The sequence below is a fragment of the Abramis brama genome (assembly GCF_963993115.1).
Source record: "Abramis brama genome assembly, chromosome: 22".
Classification (NCBI taxonomy): Eukaryota; Metazoa; Chordata; class Actinopteri; order Cypriniformes; family Leuciscidae; genus Abramis; species Abramis brama.
This window is the reverse complement of record NC_139984.1, coordinates 27,157,306-27,170,298: the sequence shown is the minus strand read 5'-3', so window position 1 is coordinate 27,170,298 and position 12,993 is coordinate 27,157,306. Positions and strand designations below refer to the sequence as shown.

Below are 12,993 nucleotides of genomic sequence, written 5' to 3'. Positions count from 1 at the left end.
GAGCAGGACTCTGTTCTCAATCACACGCTCAGGATTTGACACTCGACACTTGGTCTCGCTCGGCACAGATCATATTTGATTTGTCAAAACGTTGCAAGATAATGTCTTTATGAGAAGTCAGTTCTGTTGTGTTGCTGAACTAGTTATTTTGTAACATTTCAGTGATGCCTTCTGTTTGGTAACACTTTGTTTCGATGGTCTCCTTTAGACATTCTGATGACTGTAAGTATTGTTGCACCTACAGGTTAACTAACTCTAGTCTCATAGAGTGTTAGTAGATTGTCTGCTTAATGCTTACACTTTATTGTGATGGTTCCCCAACTGACATTTTACTGACTATAAGTAACTTTGCATGTACATGTCAACTTATTCTACTAACCCTAACAGTCTGTTAATGCTGAAATACTCTAATGAGAGTTAGTTTACACACGGGTGCAACTTTACTTATGTAAGGCAGAATATTTTCACTGTTGATTTATTTTTTATTTTTAATTACATTAAACGACACGTTGTGGCTGGTTTGATATTAATAAAGCTAAAAAGCATCGGTTCTTATTTGTCATAATGGTAAAAAGAAATTGCGTAAAATACGCCGTTTAAATATCTGAAAGTGCGAATGAAATGTTAAAGTTTTGATTTGTTTTTAATGACCCTACAAGTTCAATTAAACCATCAAAATATGTGGAAAACACATATATATATATATATATATATATATATATATATATATATATATATATATATATATATATATATATATATATAATTAAAATATGAAGGAAAAATGAAACACTAAACTTGGTAAGGTATTTAGATTTTATTTTACTATGCAAAAGAAAAAAATCAGTTATTAATATTTTGCTGGTTCTCTCTTGTTTTTGCGTGTTCATCAAAAATGATGTCTGCACATGTTTTATTGTGTTATTATGACAAATAAAACAATTGACTCCAAGCACAACTACGCAATATGATTATAAAATCATTAACAAGTTTTTGATAAGGCCGGACATCACTTTTGGCCACTACCATGTATGAATTTTGGTAGGCATCAGTATTTGAAGCAATCGATATACTGTTGAAAATGAAGATCTTGGACACTTAATGTTTATAGATTAAATACACCGGTGGTTATTTTGTGAACTTAAAGGGATAGTTCACCCAAAAATTAAAACTCAAGTCGTTCCAAACCTGTATGAGTTTCTTTCTTCTGTTGAACACAAAAGAAGATATTTTGAAGAATGTCGGTAACCAAACAGTTGATGGACCCCATTGACTTCCATAGTATAAGTCAATGGGGTCCATCAACTGTTTGGTTACCGACATTCTTCAAAATATCTTCTTTTGTGTTCAGCAGAAGAAAGAAACTCATACAGGTTTGGAATAACATGAGGGAGAGTAAATGATGACAGAATTTTCATTTTTGGGTAAACTGTCCCTTTAAGTGAAACAAACATGAGACATCCACAAAAAATGACCAAATACCACATCATTCAAAAGTGTCTCAGAAAAGTGAAGAGAAGCTCTACCGTGATTCCTGTTGTATCTAATGCATTGACATTCAGCCTGATTTAAGTGTCCAAACACTTTTTGAGGCCACTGTCTTTTGTGCAATATGACTTGTGGGAAATAAGGAGGATAATATGGAAAATATTCTTCCTTCAAACAGATTACTCAAAGATCACTCAGTCTTCCTCAAATGTGCTTCAGATGTGTGTCACTTCACACTATATCACATTTTCCAGTTCTGTTTGAATAATGCCTAGTGCATGTCAGCTGAATAGGCTGAGACCATGTGTGTGTGTGCGTGTGTGTGTGTAAGAATGTGTGACATGGGCATTTATCTTCCAAGCAGGGCTAATACCTTAATGCCGAGTACAGACTGAACACAGCGGAGGTTGTGTTGGTGAACAGGCCCGTCCGCACGGCGCTCAGTATGTGTGCTTGTACGAACACCGTCGCGTGTGTCAGTCCTCCCGTGGAGCCGCGTTGCTTAAGCACCATACTTTGAAATCAAGCATGAATAATTAAGTCATTTCACAAGGCTGCTTTAACGATTCATTACATGAGAAGAAATAGGTCAAGTGCTAGTGGTGGAAACACCGCAAGCATGGATCCTTATTGAGGTAAAAAAAAAAAAAAAAACTCATGTTGGGTCACAGTAACTATACTTTGAAACTCTACCCCCCACCAGCAGGAAGTTAAAGGATTATTATTATTAGCATTATTATTTCTCATAAGATAAACAATGAAAAAAATAATGCTGTCCCGCAGCAATTTTTGTTGCAAATCTTGTTTATCCTTATTTAGCCACAGTGTTTTTATGTCCCTTATTATAGTGACTGTTTCATTGCGCAATCGTACTCCGATTATGTGGTAATTTCAGGTCATTACTATGATTTCATTTTGCAATAAACACCTTTCTAGTGGCATATTCAGTGTGTACACGTTAAAACTAGAGTAAAAACCCTCCAATCTTACTAAAATCTCATTTAAACATGGTTTTCTTTAAACCGTTCTCTTTCTTTCTTCGAACTAAAAGCAGGTAATTGTAAAATTTTAGAAAGCACGTTTTTTTCTGGTCCTGGCGTGAAAATGGTTACAAAATCAGATATTTAATAATTTGTGCATTCATGCATTCTTTATGCGTTCTATAATGATGACTATGCAAAATCCAAATGTTGGTGTTTCTTTCGAGATTTGTTTAAAGGAATTTGTATTGCACCAGTATGAATGTGTGAAATAGAGAATGACTGTCTATGTATCTGAGACGTTTGCAGTTTAATCAAAAATACAGTAAATACAGGAATATTTATATATAATTCTATATATGTGTATATATATATATATATATATATATGTATGTATGTATGTATGTATGTATGTATGTATATATATGTATGTATGTATGTATGTATATATATGTATATATATATATATATATATATATATATATATATATATATACATATATGTATATATATGTATATATATATATACACATATATATGTGTGTGTGATGTGTGTGTATATATATATATATATGTGTGTGTGTGTAATTTCATGATTTTTTTTTTTTTTTGATGAATAGAAAGTTCAAAAGAACAGCTTTTATTTAATTTATTGCAATTTAATGCAAAAAAACAAACAAACTGAACAGTATGGGGTGTATGGGACAGTTTTTGACTAAGGTACATCATGCACGTTTACATTATTAGCCATACGGTGTACGGTTGTGCTTGTAAGCATTGTTGTGTTCATGCAGCTACAGTTTGTTTTGCTGAACTGAACACGTGATTTGGTCAAAGTAATGTAGATTCCAGCTTAACCCCCCACGATTCCCTTCATCTCACAGCCTGTGGTACTGGAACCGCACGATTGTTCACCCTCAGCTAATTCAACATCCTGTGAAAACACACATCTTTACATACACACACAAACAATATGTTTGCATATGCTCAGGAAAAGGTCACTGTTCTCAGTTACGCAGCCTTGACAAGTGGAGCCTATTAGTTTATCAGGGGAGCGGTTATGGGTTTTCGTCTCCGTTTGTGGTGTTTTACTCGTCCTACATTCCATGAAATATTTCCTCCATTGTCCTTCCTCGATCAGGGACTTTATGAAAACCAGGTCCATTTAAGGGAACTGAAATATGGAACGTGGCGCAACACGTTTCCATCCTGCATGTGGCAGCTGCACGAGTGTTAATTATTGTGCAGAAATATTGATTGCTTAGTTTAGATTCTTGATGGAAATATCAAGCAAAACATTCTCGTCCTGAAACACTCGTCTTGCAAGGTTTAAACCAGCACGGCAGCCTGTTTAATTTCACTTGTGGTTCTTTTCCTCGTCTTCTAATTGGGTTATATGCATTAGATTTTCAAATTAAGCATCTGCTGTTAACAGTATGCATATGTTGTTGTTCTACTTTGAAAATTACAGCTCTCAAGACTTCAATCACCGCCTGTCCGTATCACATGAAATTTGAGCTTTGAATCAGAAGCAGGTTTGGAATCCCCAGGCCTTGACTCTTTCATCATGGGGAGTGCATTTTAATTAGCTCTTCTCGGCTCAGCGCAGAGCTGACGATTTGCACCAGAGCTGCGGAACAAAACATTGAAAACCCCTACCATGCGAATTAACACTGTGTCGCATTCATTGGCAACAGTTGCAAATATTTTGCTATGTCAGTCAGCTTCGAACCAAAACTTACAAGGGCTTTTTTTTTAGACTTCACAATTAAGTTTACGGCGTGTTATGAGCGCTTGTATGCAGAGCCGATACAACCGTAACTATCAGCAGTGTCAACGCTTTGACAAGATCACGTATTTGTTCGTTTGCATTAGTATTACAAGCTTTTGCTCTTTACTTCTTTGTAGCTGCAGTAAAAGGATGGTGTTATGGGTGGTTGCCATGTTGTTGCTATGCTGCTGCTTGGTGTTTTCCTTTTGTTGTTGTTGGTGGTTTTTTACTGGCCAGTCAAAAGAGTAATCTGCAAGGAAATAACTGTACATCCATCCATCCGTTCTGTCTGTCTGTCGTTCTATCATTCTATCTATCATTTTATTTATCGTTCTAATATTCTGTCTCGTTCTATCATTCTATCTATCGTTCTATCATTCTATCTATTGTTCTATCGTTCTATCATTCTCTCTCTCATGCTATCATTCTATATCTATCATTCTGTCTATCTGTCTATTGTTCTATTATTCTATCTATCACTCTATCTATCTATCTATCTATCTATCTATCTATCTATCATTATATCGTTATATCGTTATATCGTTCTATCTATCGTTATATCTATCTATCGTTCTATCATTCTATTTCTCATTCAGTCATTCTGTCTCTTACTCTGTCTGTCCAAGAAACCTTAAAACTTCAAGGCTTTTTTCAAATCTTTTCTAGTAAAAAAAAAAAAAAAAAAAAAAAAAAAAAAAAAAAAAAAAACAGCTTTACATTCAAATTCAAGTTCACACAACCAGACTAAACACACCTGTGGACTGCTACCTCAACGTAATACTGGCCAATTGACATTGCACATGACAAAATACCCCGATATTACAGCTTAGAAACTGTGCACACAATCACTTTTAGTCAAGATGAGATGGCAAGGTGCCAGCAATACAATACATGCAGGTAGAGATATAGTGTGTGTGTGTGTGTGTTAACATTTATACACAGAGGGTGTTAAAAGCTGTCAGACAGGTATGGTCAAAGTGGAAGCTCAACACTGATTGATCGGTGGAGTTCATGTCAAGTTCACGGGAGGTCTCCGCCGTCATCGCCCGGTGACTGGCATCCGCACATCAGCACGAGGAGACGGGAGAAAACAGGAGGATCGAGTAACGTCACCACATAACAGATTAACAAAGGCAGCATCATCTCTCTGTATGACAGCGGGATCATTTATCACACGGCAATGGTGTGCGCTGAGGTCATCTGTAGTCTGTGAGTAATGGCCACTCATTTGTTTATCTGTGACCTCAATAATCAGAGATGGTGAGAGGTCGGGACACAAATGGTGAGACACTGCGCTTCAGAAAGGGGAACAATTCTGCTTCACCTTGTAGGACTACAGTTACGCTGTAATAAAGCTGTGCCGAACAATGTACGGTGCCGCTCATTGTTGCTGTTATTATGACATCATAAAGGTTTTCTCAGCTGAAAGATTTTAATATTTCTATGGTTTCGGGTTAAATCAAATCGCTTGTGTCATTATACTGGGTGAATTTGGCCACTTTTTGACATTGAGATGACTGATGGGATGAGATCACATTGTGTTCTGATCAAATGACTTCATAGGCCTTTTCAAAACCAAACACATTTTTGAAAACATGGTCACATGATAGCATGTGCTGAGTAATATGATGCATAACATGTTTTTAATATATAATTGCTTATACACTTTATGAGCATAATAATTAGCTGTGTATGGACAATGTGGAATGCTACTGAAAACTAATTACTTACTTTCAGTGTACAACCTATTTTTTTTTTTTTTTCTATTTTTTTTTTTTTTTTTTTTTTGACTATTTATTTTTAAAAAGAATCTCTGGAAATTATATCCAAAAACTATACATTGCAGTATTTAGGCTATCCATATCACATGCCACAGTAATTTAATTAGTCACGAGCAATGGACAATAGGCAAATGTCAAAAATAACAAATGACAATGACCTAATTATGCCTCATTTCTACACTGTAAAAAAAAAAAAAATTGTATTTATGATTTATCATCACAACTATGTATCTTTTGTCAAATCAACTTAGATAATTAATGTGGTTCAGATTACATATTTTGAGTTTCTATTTATTAAACCAATCTCCTTTGTTGTATTAACTCAATTTTTTTATTTCAATGAACTCAAAATTTTAAGGCAACCAGGTAACTTACTTTTTTTAAGTTAAACCAACAATTTTTTTTTTTTTTTTTACAGTGAGCAGCTACTGAACAATTATATATTGCATACGTGTCGTTTATTATCAGAATGTATACACTACACTAAACATAACATAAACACTTCTTTGTTTTCACACAACGACTTTGTATTTAACGCTTGGATTCTTTATACTGTACACAACAGATTGCTATAGTAGACTAATTGATTACAACAACAATAATGTTTAATTTCTAGCAGCTACTAAAAGTATTTTGCACTGTAACATGGATACCAATGTGTTATTCTCACATTTCCAGGTATAGCATTTTACTCTCTGCCTTTTATAGGCATACAGAGACCGCTTACAGCTCACACATATACATGTTAATGTAAGTAATTACCACAGCAATGGCAATTATATCTCATTTCTGGCAGCTACTAAAAATAATTACATATTGCACGCATGTTATTTATTATTACTCTGCAGTGTGTCATTACAGTGAAGCATTCATTGCTTCACGCGCTCAGTTCCCAGCATCTCTGTAAACTCAAGCCTAAAGCAGCAGAGAGACAGTATGAGGCTGGTCTTGTGGGCTGTCTCATGTTTTCTCCGGCCCCTGTCTCTTTAATAAACTCGTGGTTATCTAGTGTAACAAATGTCTCGCTGCCATCATCAAGTCCAGAGGAGGAGGAGGAGGAGGAGGAGTTTTTAATGTTCAGTTTGTTCTATGGATCGATGTTTGCTGCTGGCATCGCCGTGTGTGTGTGATATACACTATTTTTTTCTGCCCTTTTCCTACTACGTTTCATACGAGACCGGGAGTCTAAGCGATTGACAGCGTTTGTCCTTTTGGCTTGGGAAACACAAAAAGAAAAGAAGAAGAAGAGACGGGAAAAAAGGAAAGCAAAACAATCCGCCATAGATCTGTCTATCTAGGAAGGAGAGGTATATTGAAATAGAGACACCTGATTTCTGGACAGCGTTTCTGAAAAACTGGATTGTACGGAACTGAAGTGCATTAGAGAGTCGCTATTGCGTGTGTATGGACTATATCAGAGCGCTTTTACAGAATTTCACCTGGGCTCAGTTTCACTGTACGTGAACTAAAGAGAGTTGAACATGCCAAGGAGGAAACAGCAAGCACCCAAAAGGGCTGCGGGTAAGATTCAAATTGACACCTATCATTTCACATTCATCCCGACATGAATATTGCAATTCATCCGCGTTTTAAGTCGCACGAGCGTACGAATTTGTATCTGAACAGACCTCTTTTTATCTTGTGAAACAGTATGATGAAAGTGATACCGCTGTCTTAGAAAGAGGATGGTTAATATCAGAGAATGATGCTTTGATACACTGCAAAAGCTTACGCTTCGGTTCCCGGGAAAATCCGACGAAAGTTTTTAAACTTTCAAGTCCAACGAACTATTTCACGTTTAAATAAACGTAAACACGCGTGTTTAGAATGTAAACATCGTTCGTTTGACATCATCTAGACTAGAGAACGGAATGCTTGAAAATCGTAACGTTGTTTAGCATTATAAACGGACCGAGTAGTGAACCTTGTGTAACCCCTGTAACGTCTGTTAGACGTTGTGGGGGAAATGGTCTTAATCATTATTTTCGTCTCGTTTCTGAATAAAAATAAATAAATATTCTTAAAAATATATATATATATATAAGTTAACTTTATATTTTCAGATTTTCTCTTAAAACAAGTAGCCTATTTATATATAGGCTACACATGCTGTTTCGCTTTTTAAGTAGCCTAATGTGTTTGCATATATAATCGAAGTGAATTAGAGTTTAAGCAAGGCTCACTTCTTGGCCTATTTCTAAGTTAATTGCTTTTGTCAGTGGCATGCTGTTCACATAGGCTAATGAAGTGAAATGAACCTTATTTTAATTGTAAACTAGTGTGATTGTATTTATTTACACGTTATGTAGTTGTTTTGGACGTCAAAGTTTTAAAGTTCAAACTTTAGCCAGATTTTGTTGGGAACCGAAGCGTGACGCGTTTCTGTAAATACACTGAGAGGAAATGCAGAATGATTTGGATAGCCTAGATGTGCTGCTTTGGATCCGAATATCGGTTGAACTTCCTATGAACCCATAATATCTCATAGACAAACGGACTCACACACACACACTCACACAGACACAAACGGAGTTCAGGCACGCACACACACGCGGACGCGCGCTCCAGAGCGCGAAACACACAAGAATAAAGCCGTTTAGATTACATCTTTTATTTATGTTTCAGTAACATGATGAGATTAGCCCTGCTATTTTGCTTTTAACTTGTTAATTGTGTACCAATGTTGCCAGTAGACTGTCTTGTGAACTAACTAGACAGCATTTTTGAGGTCATCATTTTGAATAATGTTCATAATGATGCCAGTGATGCTGTCTAGGCAAAAATAATCAAGAAGCATCTTTAGTTTAGCCGAAACAATGAATGTTCTTTCATTTTGCTTCCTTAGCAGTGTTGACAATACACTTTCTTTCTTAGGCTGTGTGTCAAATCCTTATGAGCTCCCTACCTAGGTACCATGTGCGTGCATCATTTTGAATAATGTATATAAAGTGCCTGTGGTGTCCAAAAACATGCGGTCAAGTCAAGTCACCTTTATTTATATAGTGCTAAATACAATACAGATTATTTCAAAGCAGCTTCACAGCAATAAACAGGAAAATAATGATCAATGATACAAACGTAGGCAACTCACTAGGTTTTGAAACACAGCCAGAATCTTCTCATGCACAGCAACGCAACTGGCTGTATACCAGAAGGCTTTTCACTGAAACATTTTCTTTTTTTTCTTTTCCCCTTTGGCTTTTATTTGTTATATGATTGATCTCATGTCACCTTGGATTTATTGATAGATTCATTTCTAATAGATCCATTTATCACCGGTTCTTTGTTAGCCTTCCCACGACCTCAGGTGGTGGCTGTTCGGATTATTAAACGACTTTACAACACAAAGTTGATGATGCTCCCTTAAACATTTTCCAAAAATAGTTTCCATCATTTTTTTACCCATAAAATGTTAGGCTTTTTAACTATTTAACTACTAATGTGCAGTAGTTTATTATTAATAATGCATTTTTTTTTTTTTATATATGTTTTTAAATTGAATAAAATGTATCAGATTTGTATTCTGATCAAAATATTTCATTTGTATTACAGCCCGTACGCCACAGGTTAAAGCATGAATCTGTCATTTGATTGTCTTTCTAGACAAATCCCATTAGTTGCAGCATTTTCAATGACGATGGCAAGATTGTAAGGAGCCAAACTCTGCTTTCGAAAGTGCGTACCGCAGGTTATTGTTTTTGCGTACATCGACGCCAGATGCTCTGGACTCTTTGCGAGGTGGAAGGATGATCACTCTTTATAATAACAGTAGACAAACCCCACAGATGGTCATCACACTCTGCCAGCAATGGCGGATCTTAAAACCTCCTGAAGACGCTAAGTCCCTTCTTCCTCGTTTTTACTTTGTCTGTCACTTTCCCTCGCGCACACACATTCGTCGCTCTCTCTAAAAGCCCTTTCCCTCTAACAAAAGCGGCGCAATTATTGGGTGAACTTTTGCGAAGATTCCTAAGCGATCCCTTTACACGCTCTGGGCCTGCTCGCCTGTAATCTGGTAAATGTGTCAGCCCTATGGAGAAATAAGCCTTCCAGAAGAGTTTCTTCATTGTTGAGGTAATTGTCTCCTCTTTGACAGGCACATTCATCAGTGGCTTAATGGTCAATCAAAAGTTGGCAGGCAGAGTGTTTTCATTCTTTCCTATCCACTACATTAGGAATACTTAATCAAAATGTCTCCCGGTAATGGCTATGAAGAGTTCATGACTGACTGATCTGTTGTCTGCGCAGATAGAAAATTAACAGCTCGGCGGCAGGAGAGATGTGGGCCCGCAGATAAACAAATTGTGCATTAATATTTCATCTTCGAGACCTGGGATGTGCTATCAGCGGCAGAATATTCCAGGCCCGTGTTGTCATTTCTCTCCCCCCCCCCTCCTGACCCCCCCACCCCTCAAACCCCCACCTATATTCTTGAAGGCTTTTTGCAGCTGTAACTCATTTCCCTTGATGACTTTACTGGGGTTACAGAGAGTGACGACAAATTGATTACCTGGCAGAGCAAGAATGGAGCGGCGAGAGAGACGCAAGCTGACAGTCATGTTATAATAATATGTTTAATGATGTGTGGAGGGGTGAACAAGGAGAGGGAGAGGTATTAAAATAAGACCAGAGAAGATGCAAGGAATGAATTTTTTTTTTTTTTTTTACTCCGCCCCCCTTTTCCATTTTTCGTACAGTCTTTTTAAGATCTACTGGGTTCTGGGTATAAAATGGCGTTCACTTCGTTATGTGGTGGCAGGCACGGTTATCCTTTTTTTGCTGTGAAATGTGGTCATTTAGAGAAAGGACGCATCCCTGCAGGGTTGCACAATTAATATTTGTTGTGTGACTTGAGTTAGCGGTCACTGGAAGGTCAGATAGATGTACAGTGTTTGAAATCAGAATGTTAAAGATGATACATTTTGCCATTATAACGAACTGAACTGTGTGTGTGTGTATATGTATATATATATATATATATATACCGTATAGACAGACATAGATAGATAGATAATTCATGGTGATTATACTGATAATATTCTAAGTATTACTGAATGTTAATGTATTCGTGATTATTTTGCTGGACATCTAAAATTTAGCAGCATAATGAATGTTATGATGATTTAATGTTCTTTTATTTGGTCATTAAGCTTCCTAAAGATTGTGTGGTTAGATTAGTTTTGTGATTATGCGAGCGTTGTTTTAATGATGATTTAGTAGCGTCTAATTTAAATATCAGTAGCATTTGAGTTGGTTAGTTTGATTCATTTTTGTGAATCGGTTCAAAGAATTGATTCTTTGATTCAATCTGACTCACGTTCATTTATTTGTTTGCGTCACTCAAAAATCAGTCATAAGCATTTTTAAAGAATGGGTTGACAAATATTAATTTTTAGTATGCATATATATTGGTGCATATAAAAGAAAATAATGCAGTAATGCTAGTGCAGTAAACATGCCTTGATTATCGATGACTAGATTTTTGATCAAGCATTTTGAATCTGCTTGTTGGCAACAATGTTTGTTTTGTCAAAATTATGGTTTCTATGATTGAAGAAAATCACTCTTTTACGCCCTTTCAGAACAAATACTAGTCACTGTATCACCCAGCCCAGTCTGCAAAAAAATATGAACGTACAGGGGTTATTAGCGAGCAGTGCATGAGTTTTCCAACGATATTTCTCGCTGGATTATGTTTCTAATCAGTTTTTGAATAGCCCGTGCTTCAAACTGTTAGCCCAATTTGTTGTTAACAAGATAAATTGGAGTACAGACAAAGGCATTAAGTGTTGCAGTGCCAATAAGTGAGTGACAGGGGCTTCTGGGAATTGGCTAGCCTAAAGTCTTCTTAAGTGGTTTGTTCTGGAAACATTGGTGGATCGAGGCAATTGTTCATAGTCTTGTCCAGGTAGAGACGGCCCAGCACTGAATCAAATGAAAGTGAATGATACATATTCGGTATTCAGCTTCTGCTTGAATTTGATACAAAATGCTCAAACATGATGTTATGATCATGATAATCACATTTTTCTTTTTTATTCAAGCTTGTTATAGCCTGTAAAATATGGTTGTTTAATAATAATGAGTGTGAGAGGCCATACCGTTATCATGTAGCCATCTGTTTTGGTCAATTTTAAATAAATATTATATGAATATATATATCCTGTGTTATAAATAATAATAATTTATTACATTTATATAGCGCTTTTCTCAACACTCAAAGCGCTTTACATGGAAGGGGGAATCTCCTCAACCACCACCGATGTTTTATAAACATATAAAATTCAAACTTGTCATAACCTGTAAAATTTGTTAAATAATATCATTAACTGGAAAGGAGTGTTCGAGGCCACACCGTTAATATGTAGCTGTCTTTCCAGTATTTGCTATTTCTTTGTGTCCCGTATCATACTAATACCCCAGTGTTTGTTTATATGACTGTAACAGTTAAACCACAGCAACGTTTACCCTGTCTCCGCGGCGGTGATGTCATGATATGCCGCGGCGGTGGCAGGTGGAGTGTGTGAGGCTTTGCTCGTGGAGTCAGACAGGGCGGTGCTGTGTGTAGGTGAGAGAGGAGAAGCCTCCCGTGCCCCGGAGCTCTACTCCGCTCCCCTTTCACTCCTTAGAAGAGGCGGGGGGGGGGAAGCCCGCATCCTGATTGGACCCGTGCACCACGTCGCCTCGTTCCCCCGCAGCCGCAACCGCGCGTTCACCTTGCCTTCCCTCCGAGACCTGCACCAGTTTCCAGGCAAATGACACAATTTGATACGCCAGCGGGACAATCGAGGAGGATAATGTTTTTACGTGATCATCTCCGCAAAAAGCTATTTCTATTGCTTTTTTCTTCATTAAACACAACAATGATGAGGTTATGGAGAGACTTTATTGCTCTCGGGCTAAAACTCATTACTCCTGCCAGACATCCGAGTATAAAAGAAATTACAAAATGGCATTTTGTACCCGGTCTGCG

General features: G+C 36.9%; 1 protein-coding gene across 1 annotated transcript in view; it reads left to right on the top strand.

Annotated features, from left to right (window-relative positions):
- Positions 1-7,032: 7,032 nt before the first annotated feature.
- Positions 7,033-12,993, top strand: part of tshz2 (teashirt zinc finger homeobox 2) — a 56,117-nt gene continuing 50,156 nt past the window's right edge. Inside the window, exon 1 of the mRNA XM_084099299.1 lies at positions 7,033-7,541. Coding sequence (XP_083955425.1) covers positions 7,502-7,541 — 40 coding nt within the window. The 5' untranslated portion in view covers positions 7,033-7,501. The remainder of the gene's footprint in view (positions 7,542-12,993) is intronic.